At 52.9% G+C, this 17,454-nt stretch overlaps 1 protein-coding gene across 2 annotated transcripts in view; it reads left to right on the top strand.

The window, feature by feature from the left end:
- Nucleotides 1-17,454, top strand: part of MPPED1 (metallophosphoesterase domain containing 1) — a 77,101-nt gene that overhangs the window by 35,792 nt on the left and 23,855 nt on the right. For both annotated transcript variants that reach the window (XM_067698327.1, XM_067698328.1), the window contains exon 4: nucleotides 14,985-15,210. In XM_067698327.1, coding sequence (XP_067554428.1) covers nucleotides 14,985-15,210 — 226 coding nt within the window. The remainder of the gene's footprint in view (nucleotides 1-14,984; nucleotides 15,211-17,454) is intronic.

Below are 17,454 nucleotides of genomic sequence, written 5' to 3' on the forward strand. Positions count from 1 at the left end.
TGCCGGTGTGGGGTTCTCTTCCCGGGATGCCCTTCCCAGCCTCGCCTGCCTGGAGAGCTGCTATTTCTATGGTGTTCCCTCTTATCCACCTTTCAGAGCTCCTCCCTCACTCCTGGTCAGGGAAAGGAAAACTCGCTACTGTTTACGGTTCCCTATGACTTGGTACCGCCCGCATCACAGATCCCAGATTTCCCGCGTGTATCTTTTCCACAATGGACAACAGGAGAAGGGGCTGGGTCGGGACCTCTCTGTCCCCAGCTCCCAGCACAGGGTCCGGCACTTATTAGGGCCAAGGAGAATGACTGTAGAATGAAGTAAACGTCAACAGAGGTGGCAAGATGATTTTACTTTCATGTATCTTAATCTCCAAAATGTTTATTTAGCTTTAAAACACTTGGTTTCACTAAGAAGTATTTAAAAAATAGGAACCTTTTGCCTTAATCATTTTCAAATACTTATTTCAGTTGCTACTGCAAAGAATATTGTTTTGGGCCAATTTTTTTCCCCTTTAAAAGGGTTGTCTGTAGGTGTCACAAGGCACCAGAGGAACCTTTTGGAAAAAGGTAACATGAAGGCCAGGTATCTGTCCCCGTAGTCATGTCTTTCATCCAGGGCTGTCAAACCCCAGGTGACATCCATGCTGGGAATTTTCTGGAAGGATGGAAGCAGGTATAGGCTTCCTGGCCTGGAGCTCCTCAATTAGGACTTTTTGATAAAGGGGGAAGGGTGAGGGGGGCAAGACTCTAGATGGCCACTCAGTCCCTCTCCACCTGTAAATGTTGATGACTTCTAAAGTTCTAGAATGGTTTGCTTTTAGAATGATTGGCTTCCAGGGCTCTAAGGTTCTAGGATTCTAAGAGTTCCAAGAATCTATGGTTCTACCTGCTCACAATTCTAGTGTCTGGAATTCAAGGCCCTTGGTTCTCTTCTTTTAAGATTATTTTAAAATTTAAATCGTGGTTAAATATACATCACATTTACCATTTTAACCTTTTTCAAGTGTGCAGCTCAGTGGCGTGAAGCACATTCACATTGCTGTGCAGCCATCGCCCCATCCGTCTCCTGGGCATCTTCCCAAACTGCAACGCCGCACCCATTAATACTGACTCCTCCCCAGCCCCTGGCGCTCACCATTCCACTTCCTGTCTCTGTGCATTTGATTACAGGGACCTCGTATAAGTGGAATCACACAGTCGTTGTTCTTTCGTGACTGGCTCATTTCACTGAGCAGAATGTCCTCAAGGTTCATCCACGTTGTTGCGTGGGTCAAAATTTCCTTCCTATTTAAGGCTGAATTATATTCCATTGTGTGGCTACGCCACATCGTACTTATCCGTTTATCTGTTAATGGACACCTGAGTTCCCCCACTTTTGGGCTGTTGCGAATTTGAGGATACAAGTGCCTGTTTGTGTCCCTGCTTCCAGTTCTTCAGGGCATATACCCAGAAATGGAACTGCTGGATCATATGCTAGTTCTGTTTCTAATTTTTTGAGAAACTTCCATACTGTTTTCCACAGCGGCGGTTCTGTTTTATATTCCTACCGACAGTGTCCAAGGGCTGTCATTTCTCCACAACTTTACCGGCGCTTGCGGTTTTCTGTTTTTCTGATAGTAACCATCCTGATGGATGTGAGGTTGTTATCCCACAGCTTGATTTGCAGTTCCCTAATGATCAGTGACGTGGAACATCTTTTCATGTGCTTATTGGCCATTTTGGAGAAATCTCAATGCAAGTCCCCTGCCCATTTTTGAATTGGATTGTTTGGGGGTTTTTGTTGTTGAGTTTTAGGAGCTCTCTGTATATTCTGGGTATTAACGTCTTACCAGAAATATGATTTGCAATTCTTTTCCCAGTCTTTGGGTTGCCTTTTCACTCTGCTGATGGTGTCTTTGATGTACAGAAGTTTTAAATTTTGATATATTTTTCTTTTGTTGCCTGCACTTTTGGTGTCATATCCAAGAAATCATTGCCAAATCCAATGTCATGGAGCTTCCCCCCTATGGTTTCTTTTAAGAGTATTATAATTTTAGCTCTTAACTTTAGATCTTTGTTCCGTTTTGAGTTCATTTTTGTATATGATGTTAAGGGGCCAGCTTCATTCTTTGGCATTGGATGTCCAGTTTTCCCAGCACCATTTGTTGAAAGACTGTTCTTTTCCCTCTTAGCCCCTTTGTCGAAAATCATTTGACCATATATGTTTATTTCTGGGCTTTCTCTTCTATTGCATTGATCTATATGTCTGTATTTATGCCAGTACCATACTGTTTTAATTACTGTAGCTTTGTAGTCAGTTTTGAAATCAGGACGTGTGGGACCTCCAACTTTGTTTTTCTTTTTCAAGATTATTTTGGCTACTCAGGGACTCTTGAGATTTCATATGAATTTTAGGATGGATTTTCTGTTTCTGAAAGAAACATCATTGAGATTTTTGTAGGGATTCCATTGAATCTGTAGATTGTTTTGGATAGTATTGACATCTTAACTATATGAAGTCTTCCAGTCCATGAGCACAGGACTTCTTTCCACTTATTGGTGTCTTCTTTAGTCTCTTTCAGCAGATATTTTGGAGTTTTCAGTGTACAAATATTTCACCTCCTTGGTTAAATTTATTCCTAAGTATTTTATTCTTTTTTTTAAAAAAAATTTTATTTATTTATTTTTGGCTGCACTGCGTCTTCGTTGCTGCACGCGGGCTTTCTCTAGTTGTGGTGAGCGGGGGCTACTCTTCGTTGCAGTGTGTGGGCTTCTCATTGTGGTGGCTTCTCTTGTTGCAGAGCACGGGCTCTAGATGCGCGGGCTTCAGTAGTTGTGGCACACGGGCTCAATAGTTGTGACTCGCGGGCTCTAGAGCGCAGGCTGAGTAGTTGTGGCTCACGGGCTTAGTTGCTGTGCGGCATGTGGGATCTTCCTGGACCAGGGCTTGAACCCGTGTCCCCTGCATTGGCAGGTGAATCCTTAACCACTGCACCACCAGGGAAGTCCTATTTTATTCTTTTTGATGCTATTGCAAATAGGATTGTTTTCTTAATATCCTTTTCAGATTGTTTATTGTTAGTGTATAGAAAGGCAACTGCTTGCCTTGCCGTTGTTTTTGTATCCTGCACCTCTGCTGAATTCGTTTAACGTGTTCTGACATCTGTATTGCTTTTCAAGATGGTCTGTAAAGGCTTGTTTTTGAAGCCACAAGATAGCTCCAAAATGTTATGTCGTTTAAAATAAAATCATCGAGAGCTCCTCATAGCAGGGGAGATTTTATAAGGACTCAAGTATATGGTACCATTTTTTTCTTTTTTTTCCTGAGGAATATTTCTTTGGCATATGTAATGTCTTGGTGGTGCGACAGAAATGGAGAGATTGAGGCTTCAGCTGCAGATGGAATCCCACTCCTCTGCTTACCCATTTTGTAGTTATTTAAACTCACTGAGTCCCAATTTCTTCATCTGCCAATCTACTGCCCATTTTGTGGGGCTGTTGTGAGAGTTAGAAGTAAGGCAGGAGGGAGCCTGTCTCAGACTCTCAGCAGGTGATACCTGTGATGTTATTAGTGGCTGTCTGACCTACCAGGGTTAGGAGATGCTTGACCAGGTCACCTGCCTTTGCACCTGGTTGCTAGAGTCATCCCAGCCCTTAGACCCTCAGAATCAGATTCTTAAGATGTCAGTACCATGCAAAACAGTCTACAGATTCAATTGTGACCCAGTTTGATTTGGTTCTAGATTTTGAGCAGCGGGTAGAACCAGTGAGAGGTCAGGCTGCCCTGGGCAGAGGTAGGAGGCAGGCGAGGAGGGCCTGGCCTCCAATGCCGTCTTTTAATTTCATCACAGTTTTATTTGCATTAAGGTAATACATGTGCAGAATGAGTCACAACATGCTACAAGGCTTATGGTAAAGCCAGCAGCCTCCTCCCCAGGTCCCCTCCCCAGTCCTGATTCCTATTCCCTGTGCAAATCTGGTAGCTACCGATTTATCACCACGATGTCTCTGAGTAACAACCTTATATTGCTGTTTTTTATTTTTCAGTTTTAGGGATTACTTTTTAATGTCTTACTATGAAAAATGAAAATTTAGAAACTTAGTCTCTCTACCCATATATACACATCTCCTCTCTTATCCTTCTGCTGTAGTCCCATCACAGTTTTTGGTTAAATATTCATTGCATAACCTATTGCTTTTCCTAAAGTAGTAAATTGTTTCGTTTGCTTGTGTTTCCTTGTACCCATTGTGGTTCATCCCTGTCTCCTGCAGGGTTTGAAGTGCACCTCAGCAATGTGCTGGGCTGGGCCAGGCCATCGGATGGCCCATTTTTCTTATACTTCCTGAGCCTCCAACCCCTGCCTGGATTAGCTGCCTGCCAGGACTGTGTACACTCGTCATCCTGGATCCCCCTTCACCATTTCCCTTCGCCTTCCTTTTCTCTTGGAGCTCCTCGTTCCGGGATCCCATGGCTTCCTTTTTCTTGGTTTACTCCCTCATTCTGGTGGAACACACCCTTCAGTAGCTTTCTGAGAAAGAATGTGCTGGAGATAAATGTTTGGCAAAATTGTATGTCAGGAAAAGTCTTTATTTTGTCCTCAGTCTTAATTGGTAGTTTGTCTGGGTGTAGAATTCTGGGTAGCGGATCGTTTTCCCTCAAAATTTGGAAGGCATTGCTCTGTTTTCTTTTAGTTTCCTGTGTCACTCTTGAAGATTCTGCTATCGTTTGGATATCTCACCCTTTGTACATGACCTGTTTTGTTTCTGGGCAGTGTGCCTCAGATGTGGGTGTTTTTTCATTCATTATTGTGGTCACTCAGGTAACCCTTTTAATGGAGCAAATATTGTCCTTTAATCCTGGGACATTCTCTCATATTCTTTTTTTTTTTTTCTCAAAATTTCCCTCCCCTCTATTTTTTCTGACTTCTTTTTCGTAGTATCCAAATGTGGGACCTCTGGTTTTGATTCTCTGATTTTTGTCTCTTTCCTTGCCTGGTACTCACTTTATTGTCACTTTGTTTCAGTCTCTGGGAGATTTCCTCAGTTCCATCTTCTACTCTCTAACCAAAATTTTAAAATTCTGCCACGTTTTAATTTCTTTTGTTAAGAGCACCCTGCTAGAATTTCACGGGTGTAATATCTTCTGGTATCTCACCAATGGTGGTAATTATATGTTATTTTTTCCCCCCGCATCAGCCCCTTTTCCTCCAATTTCCTTTCTTCTTGTTTTGGCCTCTGCCTCCATTTTCAGGTTGGAGGCTTTTCTCCGAGGTCTGATGATCCTGTGTGTTGTGTTTAAGAACTAGACGTTTGAAAGCTGTTGATAAGCTGTGTGTATACGTGTGTGTGTGTGGGGGGGGTGGAGGTTGTACTGTGATGGGGTCCTGGCCATCTCTCTGGGGAGCCCCTCGTATCACTATCTGTAGGTTTTTTCTCCTGGACTTATCTTTCTCCCCAGAAATGAGTTCCCCAGTTTCCAAGCCTGGCTTCCAGAACCTGAGAGCTCACTGGGGAAGGGGCCTGGGGTCTGCACAGTCACTATGTTTATTCTTTCACTTTATCCTGCTGTTGTTCAGCCTCCGACCTCACTGCCCATCCTCCCTCAAGCCTTGTGGTCCCTAAATGGGCTCTGTGGAGCTGTTATTTTCCCTTGAGAGTAAATACCCTCTCCTGCGGAGATTGGTGGGTAAAGGGCGTGGTGACAGGTGTGATGGGGGAGGGGCCCTAGGCCTACCTGCTCCCATGGGTTCTAGGTCAGACCGTGCACTGAGCCTGGGTCCCTGAACCGCCTGGGGCTCTGGCCACAGCTCGCTTTGCTTCTTGTGGAGGGTCATACCTTTTTATTCCTTTACTGTTGATTCCACAGGATGTCAGCAACAAGCAGGCACACGTGGGCATTCACAATGCCCTGCCCTGTGTGAGCCCTTTCTGTCCTGCTGTTTGGCCCTATTAGCACCTGCCTTGGGAAGCCCCCCTGCAACCCCGGCACCTCCTGGAGGGTCTTAGAAAGCTGAAAGGGCTCTCTAAGGGTCAGGACCTCCTCATGGGATAGATGGGGAAACTGAGGCCTGAGCAGGGGTAGGCCTCACCCGGGTCCGGTGATGTGGTAGCAGAGCCGAGGCTGAACCCAGGCCTCCCTGCCTCCGGGGAGGCTCTTACTGGAGCCTCCGGGTGTCAGCCCCACACCTGGGCCTTGTGCCCACCTTGACGTCTGTTGAGGGAGTGGAAGCCACGACAGCTTGGGGGCTGCCACCCGACAGGCCGGTCAGCATCTTAACGATGATCCTTCTGGAACGTTCCGTAGTGGACTGCTTGGGGACCTTTGGTGAGTCATTGCCCTCACCATCTGATCCTCATCCTCTATCCTACGAGGATGGTAATACATCTTGGATTCAGTGAGCGTGTATGAGCACTTCCCCCATAGCCAGCCCTGTGCTGGGCGCAGGAGAGGAAGCAGGCTGGTCCCAGCCTGGGAGGACGCCCGGCTGGTGGGGGAAGCAGACGAGGCAGCGACAGCGAGAGCTCAGGCTGGGCGGAGCTGGGAGCCCCGAGTGCTGGGTGAAAAAGGATGCTCATGGCAGGCAGCCTGGAGGAGGTGGCACTTGGGCCCATTGAGGGGAGAATCAGTTGGAGTTGGCTCAGAGAGAAGGGCAGGAAGAGGGTCCTAGGTGGGTGGGACAGCGTGAGCAAAGAGGCCTCAAGCAGCTCAGAGGGGTGCGCGGTGTGTCCTGCTGCGGAAAGGAGAGGTCAGGGCACCACCGGGGCCTGGCCTGGAGGGGGCGCCGTAGCCTTGAGTTCTGAATGCGTGTTACATCCCTGGTCACCAGCTTGGCCCCTTGTGAGGGCCCTGGGCAGCCTTTCATGAAGTGTTCGGGCATGTGTTCTGGGGAGGTTCCCACAAAATCTTTCTGGCTACAGGAGGCCTAGTTTGGGGGAGGGAGAACCCAGAAGCCTTTCAGCTGTCCCCTTCAGCCTCATGTCCTGTGTGCTCTGCGGTAGCAGTTGAAACAGGCATTTAAACTGATGATTAGGACTGAATGTTCCTGTTTTTAAAACATTTCCCGGGAAAAACAAACGTTTGAAAGTTAAACATTTTTGGCTGTTAGGATGAAACAGAAGAAAAATCGCATTTGCCTTTAAATACGGGCACCGGTGTTGGGCTGTGACTCCAGTGCCTCCCCCGTGGGACCCGAGGGGGCCGGCCTGCAGCTCGGCGGGTGGAGGGTCTGCCCTCCCAGGACTGTCTGTCCTACAGTGGGGGGGGTGTCTCGACACCAGGTTGAGGCAGGCGATTTGGACTCCAGCGCTGCTGTGTGTGACCCCAGGCAAGTGACCTCTTTTCTCATCTCCATCTTCCCAGCTAACATTTCTGGATTTCATAGCAGAGCATGGCATTGACTCCTCCTAACATCCCTCAAGACAGCGATAACAGCTACCACCCAGGTTGTATAAATCATGCCTTTGGTTTTCTGAATCCTGATGGCTTGGCATCTTGGAGGCCGGCTGACCCCGAGGGACTACCCCCCCAGAGTTAACCCATTGTAGAGATAGTAAAGGACTCAGCTCTGAGCACACCTTTCACAAGCAAACCAACTCATCCAGACTCCACACCCCACCCCCAGCCACGTCCTGCATGGGGCTGTCGCACACACTGCCCTGATCAATCAATCGCCCCAGGGCCTGGGAGCAGACAACGAGGGTCAGCCCTGCGCCCCAAGCCCACCCGCGTTATTCACTAGCCCATACTCTGCCCGCTTGCCCTGTTTCTAGGGATCTGTGAGTATAACCTGCTTCCTCAAGGCAGTCATTTCCGTGTCTGCAAGTCTTAGCATACCTGATTAAACCAAATCTCTGTATAAGTACAATACAGGGGCTTTATGTGTCTTCCCTAGTTTGATTTTTCCAAGAACTCTGTGCAGAACCCTAAACGTTCCGCCTTTATAGATGAGGATGCTCAGACTCAGAGAAGTGAGGGTTTCCACTCCAGGCCGAGTAGCCAGGAGGAGGCAGAGATGGGGTCCAGCCTTGCTTTCTAAGGGTGTCTAGAAGCGTTGCCTCGAAATTGCTTATCACAGTGCCTGGCGCACAGGGCAGCACAAACCAGCGTCTGGGGGACACAGCCCGTGCAGTGTGCTCCCATCTCTCAGCCCTGCCCTCGGCCCAGGCACCTGTCTTCAGCCTCTCCCGCCCGCTCGGGCTGCACGCAGATTCCCCTGTTGCGTCGCCGGCCCGTGTCGTCTGTGTGTGCATGGCGACGGCACACGTGTGCCCGAGCCCCCTGCAGCCCCGGCGGCAGCTTGAAGCCGAGTCTCCATTGCAGAGTTACTCTAGATCGAGCGCCATCCCGAGAAGTCTGGTCACGTGAATCTCCCAGACATGGGCAAGTGTTTAAACACGGAACTGTCAAAGACGCGCTAAAAATGCAATCAGAGATCGTTATGCCGTCTCTTTATTCCATTCCCCTCTGCTGTGTTCTGCGAGACGGGGATGGGCGGGAGGAACCATAAGTGGGCATTTGTCTGATTGCCGCTGCGTTCAGAGAACAGTAAAACTCTGCCGGGCCCCATACGCCGCCCTGGGAGGGGCGCAGATTACGGAGAAGCTCGCACATATATCACGTTGAATTTAACAGATTATGCAGTTTGGAGGTAGCACTTTCTGTTCAATGGGATGGGTAAGCGTTAGCGATAAAGAATTGTAACCTTTTGGAGGGAGATTAATCTTGGAAGTGCAAGTAGCAGAGCTCTCGTCTGCATCCCCCTTTGAGCTCCGAACCCCGCGCATACTCGCTGCCGTGTGGAATCTACATGTGGGTGCATATCTATTTGGCCATAGACGGCAAATGAAGAGTTAAAATAGTGTGATCATCTTCCAATTCTCTGCTGATGAATACCTAATGGTCCTTTTACCACCAACAAATCCATGGCTAGCAAATGCCAGGATTTCAAGTGAGCTGGCTGAGAAGAAACGAAGCATTTGGGGAAGATGAGCTGGACGTTATCACGCAGAATACAAATGCATAACAATGCCCACCAGCTCTGAAAAGCAGGGAGGAGGGCTGGTTTCCACGAGGACTTGCTGCTTCTCCCAGACCCGAGGCTGGGAGATCACATCCCAGCAAGGCGCGCCTGGCCCAGGAGCCAAGCAGACCCTCAGGTCTCTGTGCCACTCTTCCCGAATGTCCCGTCTTTCCAGTCCCCAGCTCAGCCTGCATGTCCGACCAGAGGCTGGCTGGTGTGACCACTGTTCTGCGTTCCTGAGGTGGGAGGCTGGGGTTCGAGTGCTGGTTCGCTGTTGTCTTGCTGTGTGACCTCAGGCAAGCCCCTTTCCCTCTCTGAGCTCCAGTTCCCTCCTCTGTCCAGTGAGGGGTGTGGATTGGAAGCTGTGTGTCACTTCTGGTACAGACCTCAGGGCTAAGCTTTGTATGGTGCCTTGTCCAGCTTCTGGAGCACAGCCTGTGCTCAGACAGAGCTTGTGGGCAGCTGACCAGGGCCGGGGGGTTAAAACAGGGCCCAGCTTCAGGGAAGAAAATGAGTTTCTGGCTTGCTGGGCTTTTGGGATAGGCTGACTGGATTCTTTGCTTCTGTTGGGCTGAGGGAGGTGGGTGTGAGAAGGCATTGGGCCCATTTGTCCCCTCGGAGCCTCCCCAAGCGGGCACAGCCCCAGACACCTGCTGGAGAACAGCCGGGGTTCAGGCACCCTTGGCAGCTTGTCAGGGCAGGTGCTCCCATCTGGGCACTGGGGTGGTCCCCCTGTATAGTAGCCCTCTTCTCTGCTGCCAGGAAGGACAGCCGCAAGAAGGGGCAGAGGGAACAACATTAATTTCCTCTGGGCAGGCATGGGGAGGAAGAGTTTGTTTTCATCTCATCTTTTTCCCCACAAAGCCCCTGCACGCCAAATGGTCATCGAGGGCCCCCAAACACTCCCTCATTCACTACCCAGATACAGGAGGGGGAAGACGAAGCTAAGCCAGAAAGCCTCTGATGATTGGTCGTTGGGCATTTTATCCACAATCAGGTTGGTAAGAGCTGCAGGCTGATGTGAGCACCTAATGCAGCTTTAGGTTGTAGCAACAGAGGTAGCAGCCCCAGAACAGAGGAGGGGACTTTTCCACCTGCCTCTGTGATCGTTAAGCTGTACCAGAGCCTTGGTTCTGGCTCTCCCACCCCCATCTACAAGAGAGCAGGTCCAGTGGGAGAGGATTCAGAGAGAGCCAGTCAGGATTATGGGTGAGGAAGGTGGGTCTGGATAGCAAACCCTGCCAGGACAGTTGGAAGAAAAATTTGGAGGAAAGGGAGGGATCCAGGTAGACAGAAATCAGCTGTTATAAAGGAGACAGAGCTATCCCAAGATGGATTGATTGATTTATAAAGGCATCCATCTCTCTCTTTCCATCTATTCATCTATCCATAATCCATCCTTCTTTGCCCATCCATCCATCTATCCATCCACTCATCCATCCACCCATCCATCCATCCATCCATCCATCCATCCATCCATCCACCCATCCATCCATCCGTCATCCATCCAATGATCTGTCTGCCCTCTGAGAGGCGGTGTAGCGTGATGGTACCAGTTCAGGATGAGTTTGATGAGGTCAAGCCACAAAAACTGTCAGAGTCCATCACCCTCTGTGCTTGTTCGTCACTTTATTATCGATTTGTGTAACCTCTCTGAGCCTCCATTTTCCCAGGCGTAAAATGGGGATAATAATACTTGAGTGTCTTTGAAGGTTACACACAGCTGGCGAGTTGCCAAGTCCAGGTGACCACGCAGACAGAGATGTGTTTGCGGCTGGACGTCCAGCTCAGCAGGGCCTGGTGCTGGCAGGTTTCTGTGTTCACAAGTGGACGCGCCCCCTGCCCCCAAGCCGTGTGGCACCCACCTCCTGGGGAGCCCAGACAGTATTTGAGCGCGTCACGCCAGCATGTTGTGGCTGCTGCCCCCCACCTGGCTTTATGTCCGGGAGCTGGTTCTTCCCCGGGAGGGAAGAAGCCTCAGTTACCTCCTGTGATCCGAGGTGGGAGGAACAGGAGACAGCCCACAGCCTCCTGCCCACTCCTCAGTCCCTGGTAGTCAGGAGCTGCGGAAATAAATGAAACTGTATGGTTGGAGTAATTTGCTAGTTTGCTTAAGTAACACCCCCAGTCAGAGACATGACATCAATACATTAGTGCGGCTCGGGCTGCCCCAGCCGGGGCGGCGCGCCGAGTGGGGTGGGTGGATGCCGTGAAGTGGAAACTCACGGACTGGTGCTGGAAGGCAGTCGTGGTGGCCACGGCTCCGGCCGCGACTGCAGCGTGGCGAGGGGCTGGCCTGGTGGCCTTGAACGAACCTGAGCTGCTGACCCAGAGGTGTGGAGTCAGCTGGACCAGCACCTAGCATTGCTTCTGCCGCTCACCTGCTGCGGGACCTGGGCGGGTTCCTGACCTGGGACCCTCGTTCCCCAGCTTCGAGGCGGAGGTGACAGAGCCCACCTCGGGAGGGCCCAGCCTTTCTACCAAGGGTGTCTGGCCCAACAGTCAGGTCCCGGAAATGGCAGGCTTCTCTGGGCTGTCCTCCACGACCCTGCTCCAGATGCTCAGGCCCAGGCAACCTCTCCCCTCCCCGCCGGCAGCCTGAGCCTCACTGGAGAGAGGGGGCTCTGCACCGTGTCACCCGGGGTGCTGGCGGGGGCTTCGCTTTCCAGACTTCTGCTGGGGCCTGCTTGGGATGGAGATGGTGAAGCCAACACGTCTCCTCTCTGCTCCTGATTCTTTCCTGTGAGGAGAGCAAGAGGACGTCTCGGCATCCCTGGGCCAGGCTGGGATGACAGATAGGAGGATGAGTGAGGCGGGGAGGCAGAGGGGCCTTGGGGAGCTCATCCCCACGGCCTGGTTGGCAGCTCGGAGGGGCAGGGGCCAGGTCTGGTCCCTTTCGTCTCCAGGGACTGTGGCCGGGGCCAGAGTCCCCAACGCTGCCCGGAGTGGGCAGTACCTTAAAATGAGTGAAGTGGGCTGGGAGTGAGTAGTAGGGGCAGGTGGGGAGTGGGCAAACTGCCCTCTGCTTCCTGTCTAAGGGAAGCACAGGCACTCAGCACTTGCCTAGGCCAGGACGGTGAGATTTTAAAATTGATTGATTGATTTTTAGAAAACAGAAAGAATGACATTTTATTGGAATTTCTCTAATTTTTAATGTTGGCAGCAAATGCAAATTTAGAAAAGCCAAAAACATATGCCAAACAAAATACGTCTGTGGGCAGGGCTGGCCTGCTGGCTTCTAGTTTGCAAACTCTGGCCCAGGGAAGCTGACTTTTTCTGAACATCAAAAGGCTTTGTGTGTTTCCATTCACTGTCTTGTGTAATCCTAGAATGGTCTTGCGAGGTAGGCGTTATTCTGCCTGTTTCACAGGCGAGGAAACGGAGGCCCGGGGAGGTCAAGTCACATAGCCGGTTAGTGGCAGAACTGGGTCTGGGACCCAGCTGTCAGCCCCTGGAGCCCATGCCTGTCATCGGACAGCCTCCCAGAGTTGACAAACACCAAAGAAGAGAGAACGCTATTTTCTCAAACCTGTAAAGAAGTCTGGGTGGCCGGTGAGGCAGTGATGAACAGATTATGCTTTTCTGCTTGTTTTGTGAAAAACTTCTCTCTCCGTCCTGGGGTCCCCACCTCCTCTGTGGCCAGACTCGGAGGCGAGCGGCCACCCAACAGCCCTTTGCCACGGCCATGGAGCCTGGGGCCAGGCAGAATGGGCAGGTCCCAACTGCAGGGATGGGAGGGGGCGGGCTGGAGACGTTTCTAACTGGGTTCGTTGCAATTAGAATATGATAATGGTTGTAGTTATGGTACCTGGAACTTCATTGTGTGGCACAGGCGTAAAACTCACCCTGCCCCTTCCTGGAGCTTCCACAGTGCTGGGCACACGGGGTTCTTCCTGGAGCCTCATGGGGAGCTGAGTCTGATCCCACGTCTGTCGCAGCTGACCTGGTGTTGTGGGCCCCGGTTCCCAGTAAGGCAGACAGTCCTCAGAATTTGGAGAAGAGGCGTTTCTGGAATTGGGTTTCTGATAGAAGGCTCACACGGCAGAGGAGGTCGAGTTTCAGGTCATGGTCAAGAGTGAGAAAGCTCTGCTGTCCCTGGACTGTGTTACCCCTGGGTGGGACCAGCCACAGGGAAGGGGCTTGGCGGAGCTGGGGGCCACACGAGGCCCTTGGCCCCCAGAAAGGGGCGGTTACCAGGCACACGCACGTTGATCAGAGGGGAAACTGAGGCTCAGACAGGTTAAAGTGACCTGCTCGGATGAGAGGTGACAGAACCCAGGTCCGCTGGCTCCAAAGCCGGACACTTTGCCCTGTGTGTGCTCCTGTGGGAGTCATGGTCACTGGGAACGGAGAAGACGCCTCCTGAGGTGTGGGTCTCTGTTAGCCCGGGGCGGTCCTCTGGGCAGGTTCCCTTTCGCATCACCCTGGGACCCCCGACGGGAGGCCGGAGCCAGAGGTGTGGCCACGGCTCTCGGTGGTCAGGATGGGGCCCTCGCCCTGGCCTTGTCGAGGGCGCTTTCCCGGGCTTTCCCCGAGTAGGTGGAAAGTCTGGGGTCACACAGGACTGCCTGGCCACGTGGCCTCCAGCACATCATCCCGCAGCTTCCGGAGCCTCAGTTTCCGCGTCTGCATGATGGACGCGATGAAGGCCTGGCTCCGTGCCTGACGTGTAGTAGGGCTTATACGTGCACGGGGTCGTGCTCACTAGCCACTCACTGCTGAAGAATTCGGACAAAAGAAGCGACTTTCTTGCTGAAACAGACGCAGAGTAAAGTTTGGTGTCTTTTGTCGCAGCTCCTTCAGAAACCAGAGCTCAGGTGGTTTAGAAGTTCCATGCCGTGGCCGCAGTTACTTGTCTGTGAAATGGCTATGGAATGTCACCATTCTCCTGCCTGGACACCCCATCTCCCCAGGGCCCCATGCTGGGCTGGCACCTTCACACGCCCCTTGGTGTTTGCTTGACCCACCAGGACACGCCCTTGGGGAGGGGGCAAGAAAAAGGCTTGGGCCTCGGGGTTCACCTTCAGAATTCATTTTTTTATCCTAATCAGGTACCATCATGACTCTTTCTCCGGGCCCGGAGAGCCTAGCAGCTGAGGCTGGTGGGAGATCGGGAGTCCCGGGCCTGAGCCTGGGGTCAGGCTGGCTGCCGGCGGGTGTTGGGGAGCCGGGGCGGGTGGCGGCCAGTTTACTGAGGCCGAGGGGCTGTGGTAGCCTTGGGCGGCTGTGCTGGAACCCAGCCCATGGCCAGGTCACCCGGGACGCAGTGCACACACCTGCCTAGGGCATCTGTGACGTAAGGCCCCAGAGAAAGCAAGGGGAAGAAGCACGGCGTCGAGGAACCGCGTGGAATTTGCAGAGCGCACAGCTGGAAGGACCCTAGTGTTAGCTCAGTGTATGTTATACACGGACGGTTTTGTTTTGTTCCCACTTAGACCGTGTTTTGACTTTGAATTCCATGGCAGTAGGGGTGGGGATGGGCAGTGTAATCTTTCCCGAGCGTAGGGTCTCCAAAGGGTTGACCTGGGCTCTGCAAAGAACTTGCAGTCCCTGTTAATGTGGAAACTAACAGGTCAGACCCCCAGGTGGAGGGGGCCTGAGACATTGAGGCTGGCGAGGCAGGCCTGGGGGCCCAGGGCAGGGTCTCCTTCCGGTGGAAAAGGGGCCCGGACAGAAGAAGCGGGGGTGGGGGAGTCCTGAGGATGAGCCCGGGTCCACTGCAGCTCAGAGGCCCTGCAGGAAACTGTCCAGCCCCGTCCCGCTGGTCTGGGGGGCAGGCGGCCTGTCACCCAGCAGCGGCGGGGGCAGGGAGGCCACAGCGATGGTGACCAGGTTGCTGCCGCCGCCTCCGATCAGAAGGCGCCTGTCGGCAGCGGGGGTCAGCTCTGCCAGGGGGTGCAGGGGCTCTTGCCTGCCCCCTCCCCCCGGCACTGTGGCCTCCGGAAGCCAACAGCGGGGCACCGTGTGTCTGTGTGTGTCGGCTCTGCAGGCAGCCTGCCCTACGAGTACAAGATCGTGATCGCAGGCAACCACGAGCTGACCTTCGACCAGGAGTTCATGGCCGACCTCATCAAGCAGGACTTCTACTACTTCCCGTCCGTGTCGAAGCTGAAGCCGGAGAACTACGAGAACGTGCAGTCGCTGCTGACCAACTGCATCTACCTGCAGGACTCGGAGGTCACCGTGCGGGGCTTCCGCATCTACGGCTCCCCGTGGTGAGTGTGCCTGGTGGGCGCCGTTCCGACCGCTGGCGACCGTGAAGCCGTGCTGGGGTGGGGGGATGGAGGAGGTGAGGCTGAGTGCATGGAGGGAAGAGGGGCTGGGAGAGGCCGCAGAGAGACCCGGGGCCAGCTCTCCCCTCATGCTGTGTGACCCTAGGCAGGTCGCTGCCACTCTCTGAGCCTTGGTTTCCCCATATCTTGCGAATAATTATATATGCTATACTGTCTCACGTATAGACACGTACTATTAGTATCCCCATTTTCCAGGTGAGGAAACTGAGGCACAGAGAGGGTAAGGGCCTGGCTGAAGGTCACACAGGTAGGAATGGGCAGAGCTGAGATTAAACCCAGGCAGTTTGGTTCCAGAATCCTTGCTTTTAATCATTATTCCACATGCTAGGAATGTCCCTGTTGTCTGTCCCTCTGACACACACAGACGATGCACAGGTGGGGGGGTGATGATTGATTAGCCAGGTTAGGAGAGGCCGTCGGAATTTCCCTGGAAGACCAAAGGCCTGCTTTACTGTATTGGGGACGGCAGCTGTTTAAATCACAAGTATACATCAAACCTTTGTTCCCTGCTGGGGACACAGAGCAATCAGACCTCATCCCTAGGCTCACCTGGCTAAGTGGGGATCAAGGTGAGAACAGGTCATGATGGGTCTGCGTGGTGGTCGGTGTGTCCATAGCAACCCCCGTGACGATGGTGGTGATGGTGATTAAGATTGTGATGATGGTGATGGTGGCAGCAGAACATTCCTGAACGGTTACAGTAAGCTGGGCCCTGGGCTTAAATCCCCATAAGGATTGTCTCTACTCCTTGCTCAGCCTTGTGAGGACTGATATATCGTCCCCGTCCTGTAGTTGGATAGACCACCTGGCCCTTAGAGGCCCAGCTGGCAATGGCCACAGGGTGCCAAGTGCTGGCAGGGTGAGGAGGACACCCTACACAGGAAGGAGAGACCTCACGTGCTTGAAAGAGTGGTTTGATTCCGGAAGGCTCCCTGGAGGGGGTGGGGTGACCTGAGCCACAAGGGAAGAGAAAGGCATTCACAGGCGTGGAGGGGTAACAGGGCCTGAGGCTGCACCATCACCCAGAGCAGCACACATAGGGAGGCTGACGGGCGATCTAGGGGGACCCGGGGCCTGTCCAGGTGCAGGGACTTCAGGGAGAGCAGCTGCTGACACAGTGTGGCTGGGGAGCCCTGGGGCGGCCCTGGCTGATACCACATGGTGACCACCTGCTGGCTAGAGGCTGTGAGGGGTTTAGGACATGGTCCCATCCTCCCAAGGCCTCCTCATGGGGCAGAGGGGAGATCCTGGGCTGTCCTGCCTTCCTTGAGCCCCAGGAGACGCCTGCTGTCATCTCCCTGGTCCTCGCTGTGTACAGGGTCTCCACAAACCCTCCCGGCGGCCTGTGAGGTCCTGACGAGGACTGGGGTGGGGGCCCTCAGGGATGTGATGAGCTCGGGGCCAAGGCCAGGAGAGGGGAGCAGATGGCCGAGTCTGTCTGGCAGGCCGTGAGAGCCCAGACCTGGAGGGGAGGGCTGTTAGGCAAAAAAACAGAAGGAGGTCATTGTCAAAGGAGGAACCAGTGTGAGCAAAGGCGTGATGGTGAGCTGAGCACGATGGGAGGGGTGGGGCGGCGGGAGATGAGGCTAGAGGGTCAGGAGGGTCAGGTGCCAGACCGGGGAATCTGGACTGGATCTCTTTGCCCAGTGGTTTCCAACACCCTGTCTCCCCTGCACACCCACATACATACCCACACACACCCACATACCCACACACACCCACACCCATACACACAACATTTTGTTTAAAGTTAGATTGCTTAGAAGTTAACAGCACGGCTTTGGAACCAAACTGCCTGGGCTCAGCTCTTGACCTCACCTCTTACGGGCTGTGTGACCCTGGGTGAGTCACTTAACCTCTCGGTGCCTCCGTTTCCTCCTCTGCACAATGGGAGTGATGGGGCACCTCCTGCAGGGGGTGGGTGCAAAGATGTCAGGAGGGTTCAGCTGAGCCCAGTGGCTGCACCAGGCTTTCCGCGAATGGAGACATCATTCTTGTTATTTGCTATGTGGAGCCCCCTTCCATCACAGCCTTGCCCGGGACCCAGACGTGGGATGGAGGACAGCAGGGGGTGGGAGCCGGCAGGTGTCACTCAGTGTCCTTCCCACCCCACCCAGAGCAGCTCTGTGCAGCCCCACAGCTGGGCCCCGAAGAACCCCTTTGACG

Source organism: Pseudorca crassidens, chromosome 11 (assembly GCF_039906515.1).
Source record: "Pseudorca crassidens isolate mPseCra1 chromosome 11, mPseCra1.hap1, whole genome shotgun sequence".
NCBI classification, from domain to species: Eukaryota; Metazoa; Chordata; class Mammalia; order Artiodactyla; family Delphinidae; genus Pseudorca; species Pseudorca crassidens.